Genomic DNA, 24,044 nt, shown 5'->3' with positions numbered 1-24,044 from the left:
ACCACAAGTAAGCTACACCTTCTGTTCTAAGACTTTATAGGTGCTTTTCATATAGCTTTCCCTTAAAGATTTATTGTATACTTCACAAAACTGAATCCAACCGTTTTTATGAATACAGATTGCCTTTGCATAATAAAATATCATCACATTGTGTCGCCTTTATGATAAGCAACGAGACTACTTTGTTAAAAACAAATGTTACATTTCACTGTAATCAAAGTAAGTGAATGCATGTGTAGGCTTTCTATGAAATTTGCAGAGGAATACTGTTGTAATTAAGCTTCATATAAAAGTGTCAAGAGCATATTAACACGAGTTCTGTTGCCTCCCGGAATCTGTTGTTGGTTCAAATTAGAATAAAATTGGAAAACTGAAGTTTTATCTTCGCAGTGTAGACTGATAACTTAAAGCAATAGGATAAATGGCACGTTAAAATGAGAATCTTTATAAAAAATAAATAGGGTATTAAATCATACTAATTGTTTCAAGCTTTTTAATCAAGATTATTACCAAACAATTAACAGCATATTACTTTAGCCTAATGATATTAAATATTAGGCTACTAAAACGTAAGTGCTCAGACAATGACTATGCTAAATTGATTAATATTAAGCTTATTTATAATGTTTTGCTTATTGTGTGGGAAAAAAAACAACGAACAATAATTAAAGTTTAATTAACGGTAAATAGCAAAATAATAAAAATAATGAAATAACAAACTCTAAAGCCGATTTAATAAAAGCACATTCAGCATTAAAAACAAGTTAATAGCCTAACTATTTAATATAACGTAAATAAATATTTACACATAAAATGTCAAATTAAGACACGTAAAACTACTAGTACAGATAAATTATAGAGCAATTTAGAAGAAATGTGCTATAACCTACATGTTCTGCAAAGAAACGTACAAAAAGGCTTTCGATGTCTAGGCTTTGATTCCTTACGAGTGGCTGATGTTGCCTAATAAAATGCAGAAATTCTATCCATCTATTAAAGTATAAACCCTGTTTGAGGCTTTTTTCTGTAAGTGATTTAGATATTTATCTTTTATTACTTTAATTATTTTAATTACACTTTATTATTTGATATAATTAATTTATTTTATCAAATAGGCAACGGCGTTGAAGCGTGGGCTACTGACATATAATATACTAGCTAATTATCTGATTTACTCAGCAAATTATTTAATTTAACCCGTTTTTATTTGTGAAATCCTAATTTCACTTCGAAACGGTAAATCCTTTTTAATTTAGTTTTCAATGATAGCAATTATATTTCCTTGGAGACTGATTTTAATCGGCAGACTAAGCTGGTGAATAGTTCTTACCGTGCGTTCTTCTGAAAACGGATTATTTTCCTTTTCCATCATTTATTTAGAATATTGTATTGTCTACTGATTTATTAGGCTATTGAAGATGCTATTAATTAACTGAAATAAAGTGTGGATAGAATAGTTTGGCTACACGCAGTCCTGTTTTGAATGCCTGACCAACAATAAATAGGCTAAATAAATAAACAAGCATTGTTTAAGGCTAATTATAAAAGGACCGTCAAAAAGATCGTCTATTCTTGGAAAGTCATATTATACGGACTCTCTTTTATTCTCGCTGAATTAACGTTTCCCAAACACACGGGATCCTTTTCCCAAGGAAATGTTAATTAAGTCGGTTTGACAGCAGTTCCATTTCTTCGTCGCTGAATGTAATATATTTTGATGATTATTAACGCATAATTAGAGAAAAAAGGCTGACCCCTGCCCTAAAAAAAACAGCTCAAGGGCTCACAACATTCACATCACATGAACCATTACCCAACTAACTCAACACACACTTGACCGCGCATCGCTTGTTATCATGAGCGCTGCATTCGATTAGCACACTGACCATGGATTGTTATGATAAAACACCTACTAAATGTCGGACACGGTTTGTTATTATTTTGCTCATTATATTTCTCCTGTAATCTAATATCGCCAAGCATGCTTGCACTTTTGCTATTATTTCTATTTTGCAGCACATATGGAGTCTATAGGCTACCAACGGTACAAACCTGGCACAAACATCATCTGCTAAAAATAGCGCATTTGAACAAGGCGAAAATGAGTGACACATCAAAGCGAAGAGTCACATGAAATATTGTCAAATAACAAGTGACTGCTCCTCGCCATTCCGTCAGCATACATTACAGAGAGCGAAAAAAAAGGTGCTCTAAACAAACGATTCATTTTGCTAGACTGATCACTAATTGCCCCGTGGAACGAATAAACTTCCCACCTAATCCTCCCATATATCCTTAAATTCAGAACACAGTTTGGAGAATAATGCATGTTTGTGCAGCAAATGACGCTGGAAGCCTTTTCAATTGCAGTTTAAAGAATCAGAGAAAATGAGGGTAGAGTTAATGATGTTTTCTCATTGCATGATTTATGATGACTGCTTTTAGAATTATTTCAGAGCAAATACGTTTATAAAGCTAAAGTAATAAAGCAGGATTTTTAAAAAATGAATATATGAGAGACGTCAGACGAAGGATTTGAAATTATTTCCAATTGAAAATTAGGTGCATAACTCATTTTAAATATATAACAACAAATCAATTCTGGTCTGTCTATTTTTTATATTTTAGTTATGCAGGTTTTTTTTTTTCTTAATACATCTTTTCTTTAAAATGTAGACAGGGGCATATTAAGAGAATTTATATGTTGCATTCCCTTTTTTGTTGTTTTCAGGAATAAATGGGTATAAAGTCTTGTGTAACATAATAATTAAGTGCATCAACTCTGAATTCTGGTAATGCATGAAATTTAGTTGCCCTGCCTGCCTTCTAATTTACCTTTGCCTAATAGACAGACAATCTTGCCACCTCCTCACAGATACTTTCTTACAAGGGAAAAAAACAGGACAATACAATTAAAACATTATCCAAATGCTCCATCGCTCCATTCGTGCATAGTGCATGTGAGGTACCCATCATGTCATCTAGCGCCCTTGAACAGACTTGGAGTTGGCTAGACTTGCAGCTTCTCCTGCACAGCATGTGTTTGTTGAGAGATGTGTGAGATTTAAAATGATTTTGAACTAATGTTATTCATATGACAATAAATAAAAATACAATTATTTATTTGCTTAAAAATTTGACAAAAATACAAGATGAAACCAAACAAAACTGAGTTTTTGAACAGACAGTAATCTGTGACAGGGGTGTAATTTACTAACCAAATGTTTTCATTAGTAAACTGAATCAATCGAGCACAGACAAAGAAGAGTTCATTGCATTTTACATTTTCTAAAGTCTTAATAGAAGCCCACCAGTTTTCTGACTTCCGTCATCACAGGAGCTGCGAGGCTACGAGCTTTCGCTGTTCCTTTGGCTAAGAGACTCTCAAGGTGGCCTCTGTCGGCCTTCAGTCTTTGGATCTCCAGCCGAATGGGTTGCAGCTTCTGTACAATAGCCTCGGCCACCACATTCTTGTATTGTCCAGTGTCCATACCTTCAGCCAGCCTGACCACCTCCTCCACGCTCCGTCCTGACACAGCCGCGTGCATGGAGACTAGGTTTGATACACCGGGCCGACTCTCAGGCTCATAGGTCACTTCAGAAGTGAAGTCAGTCACAGCTCTGCGAATCTTAAGGACAATGTCATCAGGCGTATCGGTCAGGAAGACTGTAGCTAACTTTTGGGGGTCCGACTTGGACATCTTAGAAGATGGATCCCTCAGAGATTTCACCTTTCGTGTGTCACCTGAGAGTTAAAAAGCAGGAAAAATTTAACATTTAATCTACGCTGAGTGAGTATTTCCTTAAGTTTCCTATTCATGTCCATTATTAACTATAATATATAATTACAATATTCAATTACATAAATTATATACAGGTAATAGTTGACTATGTGACCCTGGAGTTAAATAATCTGAAAGCTGAATAAATAAGCTTTCCATTGATGTATGGTTTGTTGGGATTTGACAATATTTGGCCGAGATACAACTATATGAAAAATAAAAAATAAAAATAAAATAAAATAAAAATAAAACTAAATATTGAGAAATTGCATTAAAAGTTGTCGAAATAAAGTTCTTAGCCTAGAATATTACTAATCAAAAATTAAGTTTTGATATATTTAAAGTAGTAAATTTACCAAATATCTTCATGGAACATGATATTTACTTACTATCCTAATGATTTTTGGCACGGAAGAAAAATTGATAATTTTGACCCATACAATGTATTTTTGGATATTACTACAAATACACCCGTGCTACTTATGACTGGTTTTGTGGTCCAGGGTCATATAGTTAACAAAGTGTTAAAATAATATTTTTTCTCAACAAGGACATCACAAGTGACAGTAAGGAGTTTTACAATGTTACAAAACATTTACATTTCAAATAAATGCTGTTCAAATAAATTAAAAAGAAAAAAAAAAATCTGTTTCAAGCAGACAGAATGATAATTAAAGAGGAAAACGAAATTATAAAGAATAATATAATAATTTCTAAATGATCATGTGACACTAAAGACTAGAATAATGACTGTTGAAAATTCCGCTTTGCCAACACCGGAAAAAAATGACATTATAAAAGATATTAAAACAGAAAACAGTTATTTTAAAAAGTAAAACGTTAATGTATTTTACTGTATTTTTGAATAAATAAATGCAGCCTTGGTGAGCATAAGACATCCCACAAAATCTATAACAATAAAATATGGCATATTAATACTGTTAAATTACTAACACAAAATAGGAGTCAAATGTTGAGTCAGTAACCACTCTGATAGATTTAGTTCAGTAAAGAATGTGTTTCACAGTTCACCAAATGAACCAGCTCACTCCCTCCACTGCCGAAAAACAGTGCAGGAAACATGCTATTTAATATCAATTTCTTTGAAAAGCTTCCTTTACAATACTGCCTAACCATTTCAATACAAAAGTAATCGTAGGATGCAATTTTCCACTTTTTATAAGATACATTTCAGTAAATTAGCATTCCATATAGCGACCACTGGTTGCACACTAATCAGATTGAAATGAAGAATCTCTGGAAAGCAACTGGGTTGTGTAAATATTATTTCTTTGTGGAATCACAACACAGATGGGCTCTAATGGTCGGATCTTTGATTTGGTTTCAGGGCAACAGATATTGTTTGGCTTCTTTAGCTCTGGCTCTAGGATGCAGGCGCAGTCTTCCTTCACATATAAGAAGAGTGATGTGAACCGGCCTTTGTGAAGTCACTATAGGGAAACCCCCCAAATCCATTATCACCCCATCACTCAGATAGAGAAGGAAGAGAACAATCCTTTAATCAAAGCGCCATCGCACACATGACTGGTTTCATATTGTGCTTTTATGATGGCGATAATTACAGTGAATGAAAGACTGAAGCTCAAACTGACGATTCAACATGCCAGCCATGTGTGCGCACAACTTTTTGTGCAAGGGGTGCGTTGTTGTGCGTGTGTGTAACATACAGCGAGGAAAGCAGGGAGCTGGGGAAGACACTTGAGAGCACTGACTCATTTGTGTGTTCGCTGAATGACACCGAGTAATTTGTCTTACTTTTCCACCTTTCAGGGTTTGTGCTCAGGTGAATCTTTATGAGAAAAGCAGACTGATTAAAACGGGAAGTTAATGTCATGAGGTAAAAATGAAAACTCCCAAACATACTGAGCAGGGCACGAGGCTCTGGGAAGAACTCTCCATACTGGTTGTTAAAGATGCGGGCCAAGTCCTGGGCCAGCTCCAAATGCTGGATCTGGTCCTCCCCTACTGGCACATGTGTAGATCTGCACAACAATAACATCACTCTCGCTCAAACACAAGCTGGGAATATAACCACGCTAAGAATAAAACACATGAAGAGCACAGCCGGACGTACTTGTAGAGCAGAATGTCTGCTGCTTGTAACACTGGGTACGTAAAAAGCCCCACACTGCCTTCATTCTTCTGCTTGCTCTTCATCTGTAAGGAAAAGAAACAGAGGATTTACCACTGGACGGGCAGACGGAGAGGAAAGTTTGAAACAAATCTGAAGCACCTTTCATTACATCTGGCCGCGACTGTCTATTTGTTTTCTTATTACAATGAGGTCTAACATCAAGCCCTTTCTCAGTTTCCCATATCGGGCTGAATGAAGGAGTTTTGCCACATTAACGCACACAGACAGCATCCAAAGGCCACTTTCCGCCACGTTTCACATGCACTCAGCTGTTGAGTAAACAGCTAGGTGTTTTCTCTGCAGCGGTGGGAGGCTTCTGGCCCAGCTCTCCGACAGCAGCAATATAAAAGGGTTGTCCTCTCTGGGTGAATCACAGTCATTATCAAGCCCTGTCTCTCCCTGCCAGTTCCGCCCACCCTCATGACCGGCACAGGAAAAGCCTGTCGCCGTGCCACATGGACAGCAAACAGAGGAGGGAGGCCTGAGCATTTAGACTGGCATGTTACCATCTTGTAGAGGGCTCTAAAATATCATGTGTCTTTTTATTTAAACTGCCCCTATTATGGATTTTTGAAAATTACCTTTCATGCAGTGTGTAACACAGCTCTAAGTGAATGGAAACTTCTTGCACTTGCAAAGTTTTAAATCTGAAAGTGCACTGTGTATAAAGTAATTGTCTCTTAAAAGAAAGAGTTGACTCTGAATCATTGAAACGAGTTGTTTTTCAAATGAATCCCAAGCCGATTCATGTTGAAGCAACATGAAACATTAGCTTATTGCCCGTCCACTTATTGGTCTTTTTGCATTGGTCTGAATGAAAATAGCATTACATTACAGGCATGATCAACTGAAAATCTGACCAATCACTGCAGATTAGTGTCACGCAAAGGTGGGGTTTGGAAAAATTAAACAAACAAATCGTTGAGCAAAAAAAAGGTAAAAATAAATGCATATTATAAGACAATGAAAGTGTTTTTTGAACTTGCATGCATGTCAACCTGTTGTTGGGGACTCCCAAAACTGAAATAAGAACCTTTCATTACCCATAATAGGGGGACTTCAACATACTCTCACAAACAGATAAAAAACAAAAACAAATGTGCTGTAATTACCTTCCATTGAGGCAGGTGTCGTAAACGAGGCATGCTGGTGAGGCAGCCTAGGATCCACGAGAGCTCAGCATGTTCTGAGACCTGCAGAGTAACTGTATGATTACATTTCAGGAAAATAAATAAATAAAATGTAATGGTGCTCATTTCTCATTTCATTTATCAGTCAATTTGTTCAGAAATATATTAAAAGTACAGTTAAAACATGCAATGCTTTGAACACACATCTTCTTTGAGGAGTATGTTTTCAATTTCTGAATTCATTTTGATGGTATCTTTTTAAGCAAATGAACAAATAATTTGAAAATCCTTTGTCCGATAAACTAAATTTGGTGCGACAAACATACAAAAACGTGGGAACACGCAAACCCCTGGATACCTTCATATATATGTCAAGATTAGTAAGTCTCTTCAGATAGTTTGATGTTTTCATGACATGGAAAGTTTAGATTGTAAAATTCAGTGTAACACCCCCAAAACTGATATTTATCATAATTATATTTCTGAATTAATCATTCATGATAATCACAAAAACAATATACTGTGTAGCCTGACAATTCTATTTAATGAACATCTTTTTAATTTTGAGACTGATGAAAGATAACAGCAACACCACATGTTTTTGAGGCATTAAATGTTAACTTTAAAAATGTTTTTTTTTTCCTGATCAGCATGAAGTCAAAAAGTTATATTTTTAAGAACTTGGCACTCCATTTAAAAAATCTAAAATATTGATTCTCTTTTTTTTATTATTGTGGACACATATATTACCATCATGCAATCAAATTATCATTACTGTTGAAATGCAGAGTGACAGCACTATACACATAAACTAGGTATCTTCGTAGCGCCCCTGTGTGGCAGCGAAGAGAACAAGATATTCCTCACCTCCCAACAGGTGCACATTGGCACAGTATGAAGGCCTTTCTACATCCATACTTTATCACAAGTACTCGAACTAGTCCTTCCCTTGTTACAAAATCATGTGAAAGAGCTCATTTAACTGGCTTTGTGAAATCTGCACAATTCCCAAGAGTGTGTGCACGCACACAGACACACATTCAAAAGAAAAACACTGGTCAAAATCGTTCTGCTTCAGAGAATTAAACTTTATGAGTGCTGGCGACACGGCCGCCATCTCTCATACTCACAAAAGGATTCCGAGGCATCTGACGTAAACCCAGAGAGGAATGAACATAAAACGTGATTTTATGGCACGGCGCTGAAAGAGATATTTATTACAGCTAGCTAATCTACGTGTGAGGGTAAAACAGCGGATATGAAGATGACTCAGATAATCTGTATGAGAATCAGAAAATCTGATATAGTGGTGGTGCATATCTTAGATGACTTCATATGTCAGATTTGTGCCATCAACTGAGACCCAGAAATAGTAAGTGAAATAATAGAGCATAAAGTGATTATTCCACACATACACATACGTGGCACATACGTGAAAACAAATTTAAAGGAAGCCTGGAGTGTGAAAAGGGGTCATATTTGTTAAGATTTACACACAACGTTCAATTACGCGAGTCTGCCAGAAACGTACATATAAATCTCTCTGTTGTGTAGATGTTATTCTGGTAAAAGGGTTTCTAGTGCCATACATCCCAAACACTCATACACTCAAACACAAAGCACTATACTTAAGATCCGATTGATTTTAGCTTGTCACCATTTTTTCAATGAAGTCAAGTGTTTTCCTTGGGACAGGGAATTATTTTCACATGTGGAACAGTCTTGAGCTCGTATGTTCGATGGGAGGTCTTTAGTCCTGCCAAGATATGTGGCATGAAGTTAAAATGGAATAAAATGAGGGGAGTGTGAGTGAGTGTGTGTGTGTGTGTGTGTGTGTGTGTGTGTGTGTGTGTTCGCATGCAGGTTTTCACATGCTCTCTGTAAAGTTTCAGTGAGAAAACACACAAAATCTCGACACACTAACACTCTGCTGCACAAAACACACAAACACACACTGTTGAAAGCATATCAGGTGGCTGAGAGGAAGAACATGTCCACACTTATTATAGTTACTCTTCAAAAGTTGCTAAATTTGAGGGAAAATGTGCTGGACAGCTAGCGAGTTGCTGCATACAGTAAAATCTATTATTATCCTCTTCTTTCTGCTTCATGTGGTCGCTTTGAAGTGAACCGTGAAAACGAATCTGTGTGTTTTCCCCTATCCTGAGAATTTGTAGAGATAGGAATCGGTTTGGTAAAATAAGCATTTAGAGCCATTAAATAAATATTTGGCAATGGAAAATATGTTTTAGCTTACTGCCAGTAGTTCAGCCCAATAAAACAACCGGGCGGCTATTTAGAATGAGACTTTTGAAGTTATTTGAAAGGTACCGTCCACATTTTTTTTAGATTGTTTAAGCAGAAAGGTTTTGCACACTTTAATACTAGAAGTATTTTGGGATAGTTCAACCCAAAATGAAAATTCACAGTGAAACCCAAAATGAAAATTCATCATTTACTCACCCTCATGTCATCCTAAACCTGCATTACTCTCTTTCTGATGTAAAAGACAAAAAGAAAAAAGAAAAAGAAAAAAGATTTTATTTTATTTTTTTGTCCTCACAATGAAAGTGTTGCTTTGGACCCCACTGACTTTCATTGTATGACCAAAAACAGTTCATTAAAATTTTCCTACGAGTTCAGCAAAAGAAAGAAGGTCATACAGGTTTGGAACAACATGAGGGTGATTAAATGATGACCAAATATTCATATTTTTGTAATCAATCCTTAATTAAGGTGATTTTATATATATCTTGCATACTTAAAAGAAAGTCTTCAAAGCAGAACTCACTTGAGACTGCTGGAAAAGGATGGAGCGAGTCGGGTCTATGCCACAGGCCAACAGACTGGCGGCCATGTCCAGGATGTTTTCTCGGAGCATCTGAGGGTCCTGAGGCTGGGTGATGGAATGAAGGTCTACTATGCTATACATGACTGTGCTATACTTGTCCTGCAGGGCCACCCAGCTCTCTAGAGCTCCCAGATAGTTCCCCAAGTGAGGAACACCTGTGGGCTGGATCCCTGAGAAGACCTGCGCTTTAGGGAGGCCCTGCAAAGAAAAAGAGAGAGGCTTGAGACAAAATCTGTTAAAAAGAAAGACAAACATTCAAGCAAAGGAGGGCATAAAAGTGAAGGCAAAGAAAGTTGGGGGTGTGCATACAGCCAGAAAGGAGACACCCTACGCAGTTTTATGAATGTTATCGAAGCGATAAATCCAAGGCACGTTTCACACTAACAGAGCACCCTACCGGGTGAGAGAGTGCTAGAGCGGAACTTCACCATAGCCAATGAAAACACTCCACAGTTCACAGCCAGCCAATAGCAGCTTTTAAGAGTGATACAGTCGTGGAATAACAATCACAGTAGTGGTCCTGCTCTAAACAGCAACAGAAGAAAGCAGTGCAATGCTATAAACCTATGTAGTAATTTAAAGATTGGGAAGAATAAAACAAAGCGGTTGTTTTTAAATGTTTGGACTGAGAAGGAAGCCCACTACTCCTTAGTCTTTATTAAAAACAAAGAGAGATTCATGCCGGCTGATTGCTGGACAAATATTGTTTTACTAGCAGGCCAAGTCTTCAGATGCAAAGCCTCCAAACTTCAGATTCAAAACTTACAAATTTCCATTTCCATCAGTCAACCTCCAAACAACTTACTACAACTGCCAAATAATCTTTGAACGTCATAAAAAGGTTAACTTTGCAACATAAAAACATTTTAGACGGGGAAAACACACATGAAGAGAGTCATGAACACCTGCATGGTTGTGTAAGAGGTGACTTATTTGGGGCACATATACAATCTGAGATCTACGGCTGATCTGAAATCAGTCTGTCTTCAAGAAAGCCTATAGCCAGGGGAATAGTATCACTGATCCAAAGTCATTAGCTAGTTTTAGGAAAGGAGCAGGCTATTTATGCCATTACTGGGTGAGTAATTGCAGTGCAGTGGCCCGAATGCACAGGGCCTCTCTGAGGTGTCAGAAGTGATTTGGGGCAGAACGGAGCCTGGTTCATGTGTGTTCTCACCTTGCGTTGTTCCCCTCTTCCCCTCCGGCCGATCATTAACCATCCAGACATGGTAATGGTGTCATTTGAGACAATCACACATAAGCTGAAACAACACTGCGCCCAACTACCGAAGGAATAATCAACCTATCGCACCTCCCATCAACCAACAAGAAGGAATGTCTGAAAAATCAGATTTTTTTCATATTAATTTTTTTGACGACTGCTGTGATGATAGGGGAATTTTATTCGCAAGGTACATTACATGGTAACCTTAGAAATGCCCTTTTCGGTCATTCCTCATTATTTATTAGGGTGTAGCTATGGTTTTAACATTGATGGGGACATTTTCTAATCAGTTACATAATACAGGAAATCCAAAATCTTTATTTATGTTTAATTTATGTTTATTTTGCTGTGTTGATTCCATAAAACAATTATACAAAAACAAAACAAAAACAAGCACCTTTTTTAAACTTCCTTATTTAGTCTAAAGTCAAATGAAAAGGCCTATATTTTCAAATGTAAATTTGATTTCATAAAATAATCTCAAATGTACAAGCCTTGAGGTCCTTAAATGTAAAAGCAAAGGTGTCAAGAATAAGCAATGCTGATGTCACACACAGATGTTAGACAGCATCCAACTTAATGTATAAAGTGAAATAAAATCCTTTATTTTACAAATGAAATAATGACAAAGAACACTCCTCCATTCTTACCTGCAGCAATGGTTCAGTTTTTCTTTTACTCAGATTCACTGGGACTTGCTCGCTCTCCTCAGCTGTCCCATGCACCAGCACAAACTACTTCTTGATGACACTTGGCAGGAGCAGCAAGTTCTCTCCTATTTTTTTTTTTTACACTGACAACCGCAACACTGTTGTACCACAGTACAGCAAAGTAGCACAAAAATCCTCCATGTCTACCATATGGAGTAGACATTAAACCGTATGTGTGTGTGTGTGCACAAGCTGATAGAGTTACACAGTACACCTACAATCCCTGTTCTTACACTCATTTAGGCACTTTGTAGGTGTATTTAATTGTAAAACACTCTGTGTGTGTTCCAGTTGGTATAGGATTGAATAACTAAGTTTAGAAACAACTAAATACATGGGAACCTCCATTTGACCATTAAAGATGGACTGACCCTTTTGTATTTACATAGTGAAAATACTGTGATACAGTTATGGAAAAACAGAAGCTAGGCTACGTAAAATTCAGCTCCAAGGACACCATGAGACAGAATAACAACACTTAATCTTCATCGCAAACATATTAAATGTGAAAACAGCATCTTACATTTTGCAAAATACCATGCTCAGACAGTACATGTTTTTTTTAAGCCAGTGGTTTTGAAATGTGGTCACATAGAGCAGAGAAAAACAATGAAATACGCAAATGATAAAATGCAACTAATATAATTAGCTTATCAGCTTTTAAAACCCTTTTCATATTTTTTGTTGCTGTGTATCCAATCAAAAACGACATCTTTTTCACTTGGTTGGAGCCAGCCAAATTAGGCAGACACCTACAAACCATATCAAATAATAAATATATAACAATGAGTTAATCATTTCTAACTTTAATTTTAGGGACATTTGTATTTGCACTTGATGGCCAATGTCATAACAGTGTAATAACAGCTGGCCATTCAGATTTAATAAAGTTCTCAAAATTTGAGCTCTTTAAACTAAAAATCAGTACTATACGTGAAGAAACGATAAGGACCCTATAGAGCCATCCATAGCTTAACATCCTGCAGAGAGATGCCCTCTTTGCATGCCACTTCAAACACTGCCTTTCACCACTCTTTATGGTTCTGCAGGAAAGCATCAGCAGCTCGGTAAATGTGGAGAAGCTCTCCACAGGAGCTGATATCAGAGAGGGAGCGTGAGGCCAGTTCTGAACGGCGCCTCTGACCCTCTCGCCCCAGTCCATTTGTCCCCCACTAAGCTTCAGACACACAGAACCTACTGTTACGGTGTCTATCTGCATCGCCTCACTCGCCCTATTAAAACAGACATCACGCTGAACAGCAGAAACACATGCTTTAATCCTGCCAATCTCCTCTGGGCTCCCAACAAAGCCCTGCTTTGGTGAAGTGTAGGCACCTTCCCCTGCCCCAAGAAGGTGGGGAATGTGTGTTTTTGCCGTACCGAAACACACTCAGCTTGATGTGAAGTGCGAACGGCTGAAAATAAAACAGGAACGAGACCCTGATTCGAAGGGAAAACACATTAGAGAAAGCAAGAGTGACAAAGCCAAAAAAGCAGAGAAAGAATGAGCAGGAGACAGAGCAAAAGAAGAGGTATTTGTGGGGAGGAGGGCGGCGTACAGGAGGTGGCAGGGGGGCAGGAGACGGAGCGTTTGATTAAATCTGCGGTTGACGTTTCGGACAGGTGAGATTGATGAGGTTCCTCTACGCTTCACACTGTGCGGAGAGCGCAGGGAGAGGAACAGAAACACGCAGTGTGGAGAGCCAGGGCTGGGGGCCCTCTCACACCGTGGGGTCCCCGGCCTGATTAATGGGGCTGGAGTCCCTTCAAAAACAGCGCTCCCAGCAGAAAGGGCCGCACCGTGCTCCAAAAATAACCAGGACGGGACAGCCGCTCCACTACGGACTGCGGCTTGGAGGCCAAACCCTGAACCGTTTAGGACCAATCGCTTTTGTTTCACTACAATCCTCCCTCTGCTGATCGCATTACATATTAAAAGATAGGTTACGCTCAGTCTGACATGAAATATAATTATTTGCAAGCTGCACAGAAAAGCCTGCCGAAATCTCAAACCAAAACCCAACGCCTGGCACGGAGAATGATAAATGGCTTGCATGGATTATATTGCGATATTTGGACACTATATAAACTACACTAAGCAAATAGAGGACAAAGCCACTTCTGCCTTTTTCCCTTTTGAACCTCGAAAGGAAAAAAACAGAGGTGCTAGCCTACTAATGACAAATTAAACACATAAAAGTCACAACGAAGCAGAAATAACCTGCACACACCTCATAAATTTATCAATGTGTAATTATGGTAACACTCAGGAACTCCTGAGCCAGAGTTTTTTCCTTGTTCCCTTTCATTTCCTCCAGCGCTGCGTGTTGGTTTGAGCAGAACCCAGAAGTTCGATACCAGATAGTGGGTGTTATTCAATTAACCACGTCAGATTTCCGGTAACTGTAAGTCTACAGGGTATGGGGCAAAACTCCACACTGAAAAAAAAATTGATAGGGTTTACTTTAAAACGATATTCACTCTATGGCTGCACGACTATGACAAACACACACTGTTTGTTTAACTGTCGATTATTCCCTAGAAATTGTAATTGCGATTATTAATTACGATTATCACAATAAACATCGAATGATGTTTATACCATTGTTTGATGCAACTGCATGCCGTAGTTTTAGATTTTTATATGAAAATAAGCTTAAACACTAACTGAAAAACCTTTAGTGCTTTTCTATAGTATTAAGCCTCAAATGTCAACTATAGATCAGATTGCTTTCTTCTTTAAATTATAAAAAAGTAAAAATGTGAATGGTATTATAATGTTATACTAAAACTAAAATTTAAATAATGGGAAAACCCTTAAGATAACATGCAGAAATAAAACGCATCTTAAGCACATCCAATAAGTGGACTTTGAATGATTAAATACTTGTGGCATCCATAATTGTAATCACAATTAGAAATTCGATTAATTGTGCAGCTCTAATTCACCCAGAAACTGCTAGCAAATTTCAGAAACATACTGAATTAAATGCAAAATTTTGAAGTATGAAAAAAGTTGAAAATATTCAAAATAAAACACTTTTCTCCTAAACCTTATATTAACTTGAAAATCTTTTTTTTTTTTCACAGCGCAGCAGTACTCAACAGGAATTTAGAGCCAAAATACACTAAATTATCCAAAATATTACAATGGCTTGAGGAGTCTGTAGGAGTTATTCAGCACATATTATGTTCATCCTTCAGAATGATGAACCGAATTACACAGCGAAGTGTGAAATAAAGTGCTTAGCTGACATGTAAAAACAAATTGTCTAATTAATAAATACAATCAGGCCCGTCTCATGCGTGCCTGCTTTCCTTGAGTTTCCTCTCCGGGCGGCTCTGGGAGTAGGTTTAATGGTTTTAGCTGACATGAGAGTTAGAGCATTTAGACCTGAAGGAGAATTAAGAGCTGTTTCCTTTTTGTGCAACACGAGGCTGAGATGACTGATATCAGCCATTAAGACCACAGGCGATTAAGGGCCGGATAGGGAGAGTCATGTTTTATAACGCAGCTTAGAGCGAGGGCCCACTGCATCCTGCTGCCTCATACAGCAACGTATGGAAGGATAATCAGGGAAGTTTCAGGATGCGATTTGAACAAAAGCTTAAAACGGTCTAAACAACTGCGTAAAACACTTACACAACAGGGATATTTCAACAGCTCCAGAAACAGAACAAGAGTTTTCAACACAGAGTGAAAGGTTAATGCTGAATTTATTTTGCATTTGCTCGATGAATCTTGCTGGGTTTTGTGGTGAGAAACTCTAACACACTCATTTTATCCGCTTGCCACTATTTGACACGTTTCATTAATAATATTTATTTATAGGTATGGATTCCTTAAGGTCAAATTTCCCGCTCACTTATACTTGGACAGAAAAATCTGTGCTCATCTTTTCAGACTGCAGCTAAATTACTTTTTATAACCCTTTCTTTGCCCCCAAAATATGCTCCATGTTTTGACGTAAATCACACCTAGCAGCATTGTGAACGTCCGGATTAGCACGCAGTGCCTGACATTTGGAGAAAATTAATAGAAATGAAAACCAACACCTCATTTCAAATGTTGCTGCTGGTAATAAAGGACTGCTGGGACGGTTTTGACGTCTTTCTGTAACCTCACTCCCACAGTCGCAGCTCTCTGCGCTTTAGCGTCCCAAACGACACACTGCCTGTAGTTAACAAAACAGAGACTGGCTGCCAGCGGTGGACGCACATTCCTACACGGCAAGTGTGCTGAAGCCATCAAATAAAACTTGGTTGTCAATCAAGTCAAGGCAGTGAAGGCTTCACGTGCTCTGTAAAAGACTCACTAGTTATAATTTACTGTGCTCAGGTCCAGTTAGCATTACAGACACTCAGGGAATTGCACTATTAATTAACAGTTTCTTTACATACTCTGGTTCACTCCAAAAGCCGGAATTTCAATATGTACTAAAGGCTGTGATGGCTATTATAAAAAGTGTTATTTTAGGATGGTTTATAACAGGGAGACATGGCTAATTGAGCAAGAAGGAGCAGGTGAGCTTTTCAATCAGGGCCAAGATAATCCAAATATAAAAGGTTTCATTTTTAACAAAAATGGAACAACAAGTAGTTCTAGAAACGTTCTATGTCACTTAACCATTTCAAAAAGTATTCAAATATTCCAAGAACATCTCTGTCTACTGGAAAATCACAAATCTACACAGTGAAATTCAAATGCTAAAACATATTGTAATAAAAAAGTGAGGCAATCTTAGTTCCGTAGAAACCATACAAATATTGTTTAGCAAAGTTAAAATAATCTTATTAAAAATCATATTCTCCAGAACTCATGTGCCAAACTGCAGAGACAAGGACAGTCCTGTAAGAAATATCTGGAAAAAAAATTCATCTAAATTTTTATTCTTTTCTTTTACGGTTTTCATGATTTAACATGAAAACAGTAATGCTACTTTCATGATGAACATCCAGCACAAGGGAAGTCAAATTTATAGAATTGTGTTCTACTCCTCTCAGAACATATTTTATAAAAACAAGTCTACAGACTGCTGTAATCTAAAACTGATTTACATATCAATTTTCCTGCTGTATCCTGCTGTTCAAACACCGAACCTCATTATCTTAAATCTTTGGAATAATGGAACTAATTAACTTATAAACATCTACATACAATGCCAAACATTTTTAAATTAAAACTTGTTGTTTTTACAGATTGAGAATAAATTTAGATAATCTTAATTTTGTTATTGTTACCACACATGAAGTGAACAATTTATGGATATGAGAAAAAAACGTTCCAGCTCTCTAAAAATAAATTACTCTGGAAATATGTATCTCATTTGCTCATCAAAGCTGCATTTATTTGATGAATATATATATAGTGAAATATTACTACAGTTTAACACTGTTTTGCAACTGTTTTCTATTAGAACATGTTTTAAGATGCAATTAATTTGTGTGATGGCAATGTTGAATTTTCATTTTTCAATTTTAAAGCTACAAATCTGCAGGACAGCAGAACCCCATTTCCTCACAGATAACCATGTCAAGATGCTTAACTGCATGATACAGCTACATAAATGTAACTACCACTAGCATTAAACTATTCTTGACATTAATAAGCTTTAACAACTATGCACTCACAACAAATGTCACAAGCAATTACAAAGGCTTTATAAACAGCTCCGTTATTTACACTCTATTAGCCTATACTTGAAAATACTGTTAAGACTAATGTAATGTGTTTAGATTTAAAATTACAGCTGTCGGATATTTTCAATAGTATTACAGAAGGTTTCCAATGAAGGTGAACCATGTAACATATCCTCCGTAAAGCTGCCAAAATGGCAAATTATAAAATGGTAAAAAGAGAAGATTTTCTCACCGTCATTCCCGTCGCTTTTCCAGCTGTACATAATCTTCTGTGGGAATTACTCTTATAAACAAAACGAAACACAGATTTCACGTTACACCTCAAGGAGAGCGCCATCTTGGCTTATTCATAAACATAGGCGTACGGTGTCCAATAAGGGACATGCGGCCAAAATACACACTGAGGGCAGAAGCTCAAGTTTAACTTGGAAGGAACTGCCCATGAAATTGCCACCTCTGCAAAAATATTTTGTACCGTAACAAAATATCATAAAAGACCATTTAAGGAATTTCAATCAAATAAATAAATAGTAGATTTAAAATATTTTTTAATTATAATCATTTAAAAATTAATTAGAAAATAATAGTATGATGTTGTGATCTATAGTACTATAGACACAGCCAGTTCTACTCATTAAAATATTTATTCGTGATAAAATAATAACTTTATAATTGTATTAGAGTCTTGCACACTTGCAGTTAATATGAGTCGTGCATTAATCTGAGTGGTGAAAGTTATTATGGGAATGGATTGATTGGGCGCAGGAAACGCAGAAAACATTATTTTGCCCCTTTGTTTATCGCTGTCACATAACAAATCTGCTTCAAAGATAAAATTACATGAATTGCTAATTACAAAATTGAAATAAAAATGTAAAGCCTGAACAAATACTAGAAATCGTGAATATAAAAATTGGGAATCATAAAAAAAGTGCATATTTCATTTATCTATAATAACAATTTTTTAGTTTTGTTCACTTGTTCGTTTACTTATAAAGGTCCGGAAATGTGTCAAGTTTCCTTTTTTTTATTGCAAAAAGGGTACAAATCACATGTTATTAGCAATGATATAGCCTACATAATAAAACACAGAGGTAAACAGAAAATAAAATAAAATAAAATAGCCAGGGGAAGCTTATAAGTCATTACAAAGTGAAAGAGAAATGTGTCAAGTTTCACCAGGTGTCTTTTTTAATTAAATGATGTCAAACCGCCAACCAATCGCTGCATTGCTGATTTTGGTTTCTTGTATCGATCTGCCCTTTACGAGGAACACGAGAACGCGCATTAATCGTATGCTGCGTCCCAATGTATGTACTTTTTGCTGAAGAAAAAATACACACAATTTTGAGTGTGTAGTAGAACAGTACGCAAATACTATCATGTCATACAATTGCGTCTTTAATGGACCAATCTGTCGCATAATCCTGTCACTGTAAGCTGGCCTGTCAATCATCTTGTCACAGTTAAAATCCTCCACATTTCATTTCATTTCATTGAACTTCCTACCGTACAAGAGAGAAAAGAAGTAGCACACTGGTCTTCAAGCCGCTGGTCTTTATGCAGAGAACTGTTCATAGTTTCTGCTTGATTCTTTTCATTGCTGTTGCAGATGGAATATAACATAGATAAATAAAAATTATTTTACCAGGTTAAATGTTGATTATTACATTTACATTTACATTGCTCAAACCCCCTTATCTAAACCTCTCTACTTAATCGTAGGTCGCGCGAATCCGCCATGTCTGTAGTTTTTTTTTTTTTTTAACCCTTTTTATTCGTGATGTAGTTCTCAACCGAATCATTCGTCAAAGCGCATTGGATTGTCGGTATTATTAGCTATTAGAGTGAACAGGGTTCCACACTTCAAAAATCGACCTGAAATAGTAGGCCATCCGGGGACTTCTGGAATAGGCTACTATTTTCAACACATTATGCTTTTTGGCACATTAATTATAATCTCATATTAGTGAACATTAGGATGCAGGGTTAGACAACTTAATCCAGATATTTTAATCAAATCCGCAAATTCGTTTGAAGAACCAAATTAGCCAGAGATCAGTTATCATGATAAGAAGATCTGGCATCTTTCATATTATCTCATGTATTAAGCAAGGTGCGAAGAACGGCCCCCTATAAGTAAGCTATCCCATTAAAACAGCCTAACACTTAAACCTTCCTTTACATTGCAAAAGCATGAATGCTTAGTGATTGTGTCTGTGTCTCATAACCCAAGCAACTTACTAAAACAGACAGCATTTATGTTTATTTCTAAAACAAATACCTTTGCTCAAATGTAGGCACATAAACTCAGTTTTGAGACAGAAAAAAAGTATCACAGTCCAAGTCCAGCATTTCATTTTATGTAATTATCGACCCCCTGGTTTTTCTAACAGATGTTTAAAAAAAGTACAAACAGTTCTCTGTTTTGCAGCGTTTCAGACTTCTTTAACCACATCTGCAGCTGATTAATCTCACCTTTGCATCTGGTTGTATTCACACACATATTCTATATTCAAGACTGTCTCCTGCGGCACTGTGCGCTGTAACACATAGACCGTGATCAAGCAGCATGTCTGTACCAAAACCTCACTTTGTGTTTGCATCATGCTGTATGATTCTCGTTGTCTCTGTTAGCTGTTAGTGCCTTTGGCATCTATTTCCTGACCACCCAGTTGCATTGCATTGTTTTGCACCCCTGTGAAGAGGAATTCTCATTATATCGTGATGATGATGATATTTCTCTCTCTTTTCCTAAAAATGTTAAAGGTGGTTTTACAACAACATCTTGTTAAAATGCCCACTTCATTTCTTCTTTTAATGTGCTGTAGCAAAATAAAAAGTTTGTGGTGTTTGGAAAAACCACTCATGCTTGCATTTGAGATTCTGTGTGTGTGATTGAGTATGTGTGACAGAAAGAGAAGGATGGAGAGACAGTGAGAGAAAGAGAGCAAAGCAGGGTGGGTATGCAGAGACTGAACTGGCAGCACCCCACTGTGATAGACTTTAGGAAAATAATATGTGGCTAATCTCTGTGTTTGAGTGTGTGTGGTCCATGAATAACAACTCCAACTTTACTGAGGTTCCTTTGTTTTGCAAAAAGAATATCAGTTTATTTATATTTTTAAGCTATGGATAATCCAAATAAGTATATCTTCAATAGAGTGTAAGCAAAAAATCAAATGGAACGTGCTCAAAATTTAAGCATTTTTATTTATTCAAAGATACGTTGATGCACGTATTTAAATAATCCATAGAACACTTGCTGTAGGAACTCACTATAGAACAAGAAAATTGCCTCCTTTTTAATTAAAAAATTGGAATTTGTATTCAAATTCTCACACACACACAAAAAAGTTGAATTGGGATGACAAGACAAGACATTTTCTGAATTATACATACATTCTTTGGAAATAAGATAATTTCTTACAGTTTGATGTAATGGAAGTAGCATCATATTTTTTCTTCCACATTGTAATGAGCATTTGAGTGAAATGGAATCAAAAAACAAACAAAAAAACATAGAACATGGACTTGGCTCTATGTTTTTTGACAGAGGCAGATTTGAATGCCAGCTTTCAGTGATTGCAGTCTGTCATACATCACCAGAGAGACGTTTGTCCATTCACAAGAGGATTAGAAAAAAAATTACAAGTTAAAAAATCGTTACATGGATGAATTGTTCACAATAAGATCACTAACATGAAACGTTAGAAAATAGACAGAGTGAATTTCTATTTCATGTTTATTCCAGGCCCATAAAAACATCAAAAGGCTTTTAAACCTTAAAGAAACTATTTTCTCTCAACTCTTTAAATCTGCCTCTTTACATTTAAATTAGATTCTGCATTCTGTTGGCCACCCCATTTAAATTCACTGTATTTCAGAAGGGGTGCATAGCTCTGCTATCAACTGTCAAAAAATTTTGTTCCCATATTTATTGCATGCAAGGTCTGTGTGCTGTGTGAATGTCGACCTCTTTCATCGCCCTCCCTGATCACTAATTGTTCATCTCCTCACCACTGATTTATCTGCCCAACCACCCTCATATAGGTCTCTTCTGAAAAGCCTGACCAAGTTTCAAGTAATAGAACCAGGGCCTATTGACCGCCCCTGATGTGCTGTGGAGAGAATGGGCAGGGTGGCTGTAACCAACAGCCCACCTGTGATAATATATAGAGGCAGGGGGCCATGGCCCACCACGGGGCAAGGCTATGAGGGCACGGGCCTGGGGAATGCAGGGACTGGGCCTGGGCCTCAGCCTGCATCAACAGCTCCCTGACACGCCAGCATCCTGACACTGACAGACAGGCCTTCCCCTCTGACACTGAGCCCACGGGGCGCCTGCCACCCAAGTCGATGGATGGATGGATGGATGAAATGATGAGAAGATGGATAGGTAGATGGATGGCTTGGCTAAATAATAGTTCCATTTAATTTAAAAGTCCTAAAGAGCGCTTTTGGAAATTTCCATGTATTTTAATTATTTTTCCCCCTCCTACTTTGGTCCGTTAAGAAAAATAAACAGCTGGTGAGAAGTATTTTGTGTAAAGCAATGTTTGCTCCTGAGAGTAGGGTCTGGTTTCCATTACAACAATGCCATCATGTCTTGAAGAGCCTGCAGCAGCGAGCAAGATAGAAGTCCAAGCAGACCGGGCCGGACTTTGGGTGTGCTGTAATGGAGTTATCTCTTTTACTGTTGTTCCTCCAGAATGCCACAGCTCCATTCACTGAGACCTGAGGCTTCACGTTAAGGGCAGGCCACCAGACGTCCCTCTCAGCTGTGGGGAACATGTGCTGTGGTCCTCCTGCCTGTCAGAGGCAACTGCGTGACTGTTTTCGAACAGCCAGGGAAGCAGCCAGCCGTGTGTGTCTGTGTGGTGCTGAGGTGGGAGGGGGTCGTCCCTCAGGATGGATGTGTTTCAACACCTTGTCTCCTTCTCTGTTATAGCGCTGACAGAACAGGAGGGAAAGAGTGACGGGGGTGGAGAAAGGGACTCTGCTCTCTCACTCCCATCTGCTGTCTTCACTCTCCCGCTATCATACAGTAAAGCACGAGTGTGGGGTCAAAGATCACGGTTAAGGTCATGAGCGTGGAGAAGATAAACTACATATAATACAGTGGCATTTTGATCTTGGCCAACAGAGACTCATGCACATAAATGAATATCTTAAACTACCGTTCATAAGCCTGTAGTTGGTTAGATGATTTAATGTTTTTGAAAGAAGTCTCTTATGCTCAACAAGGCTGCATTTATTTGATCAAAAATACAGTAAAGCAATAATACTGTGAAAACTTATAAGAATAGTTTTCTATTTTAATACATATTAAAATGTAGCCATTAAATGCAGCCTGCAGTCTTCAGTGTCACATGATCCTTCAGAAATCATTCTAATTTGCTGATTTGGTCCTCAAGAAACGTTTCTTATTACTATTAATTTTGAAAACAGATGTGCTGCCTAATATTTTTCTCGAAACTGTAATCTTTTTTTCATGATCGTTTGATGAAAAGTTCCCACACCATTTATTCAAAATAGAAATCTTTTATAAAATTCAACTTTGTCTTAACTCTTACTTTTGCTCAGTTAATTTTGCTATTTTGTGTGTTAGTATTGAAAAAAACTTTCAAACCTTGACCATCCACTTAAAGAAAGTTTTGCACATCAGAAGATATCGGGTGGCTGCCGTGACAGAGATTTCAAAAAAAGAAAATTACATGCTTCTGATTAGATGTCACAAACAATAAATTGACAAGTTGCATTTAGAACCAACTTTTCATTATTTTTTTAGGTTTGATGTAATTATTGAAATAATGATTTCCAGCTCTTCGAATCCATAATGATGTATATCAGAACGCTAATACTGGAAAAAGGAGACTTTTCCTAATTTGACCACAAAAAAAAAAAAAAAAAAAAAAAAAAGGAAAACCCTGCTTATACGTGGATGGACATTATTATTGTGGTCTCCTTTTGATGGAAAAACAATAATTGCTCATTTTAATGGAAACTTTGCCCTAGTATATCCAAAAGCACCCTCTTGTTCTAAACCAATTTTTTTCAGTTTGGAACTCTGAACAAGTAGAAAAGCAATTGTTTTAACCTATATGTCACTTTCTTTCCTTCTTTCACACATAACCCGATTGTACTGGTTCCTGTACTTCCTGACTCATGCAGCACAAACTGGTGGCAGATTCTGAACAGACAAGAGAGATTTGATTTGTTTTGACAGTGCATGCAGCTCTTCGATGATTAAATCATTTATTGATTCATGCATCATTACATTAGGCAATGCTAATAGCACCACTGCACTTCATGCTTAGCAAACTGCTGAATGAAATGCAAATGTGATACTTCATTATATGAGAAAAGTTTTAGTTAAAAGGTAAGGAGCTACAGCTGTTGTTATAGGTGTTGCTGCTGTGAAGTAAGAGAAAGAAGGGGATAGAAAAACAGACTGGAGAAAGGAGGCACCGTAACATCAGAGCAGGACTTTGATTATATCCAGATAGCCTGGTTTCACCACCGTGCATCATTACAAATGTGCCCCTCTT

General features: G+C 37.2%; 1 protein-coding gene across 1 annotated transcript; it reads right to left on the bottom strand.

Annotated features, from left to right (window-relative positions):
• Positions 1 to 3,105: 3,105 nt before the first annotated feature.
• On the bottom strand, positions 3,106 to 17,881 carry LOC127964454 (tryptophan--tRNA ligase, mitochondrial-like). The gene is made up of 6 exons (XM_052564671.1): positions 17,726 to 17,881; positions 9,859 to 10,116; positions 7,050 to 7,130; positions 5,878 to 5,960; positions 5,667 to 5,785; positions 3,106 to 3,745 (listed from the first exon to the last, which is right to left on the bottom strand). Exons 1-6 carry the CDS (start codon positions 17,828 to 17,830, stop codon positions 3,297 to 3,299), a joined length of 1,095 nt encoding a protein of 364 aa, XP_052420631.1. The 5' UTR covers positions 17,831 to 17,881; the 3' UTR covers positions 3,106 to 3,296.
• Positions 17,882 to 24,044: the final 6,163 nt, after the last annotated feature.

Source organism: Carassius gibelio, chromosome B9 (genome assembly GCF_023724105.1).
Source record: "Carassius gibelio isolate Cgi1373 ecotype wild population from Czech Republic chromosome B9, carGib1.2-hapl.c, whole genome shotgun sequence".
NCBI classification, from domain to species: Eukaryota; Metazoa; Chordata; class Actinopteri; order Cypriniformes; family Cyprinidae; genus Carassius; species Carassius gibelio.
This window is presented reverse-complemented; position numbering and strand designations above follow the sequence as displayed.

Bases quoted from the DNA above. Each gene is read 5' to 3' on its own strand.
- LOC127964454 (XM_052564671.1), bottom strand. From the start codon at position 17,830: ATGGCGCTCTCCTTGAGGTGTAACGTGAAATCTGTGTTTCGTTTTGTT. The intron at 10,117-17,725 runs GTGAGAAAATCT...TTTTCTTTGCAG, and splicing joins GAAAAGCGACGGGAATGACG to GGCCTCCCTAAAGCGCAGGT. The intron at 5,961-7,049 runs GTAATTACAGCA...TTTTCCTTACAG, and splicing joins GACACCTGCCTCAATGGAAG to ATGAAGAGCAAGCAGAAGAA.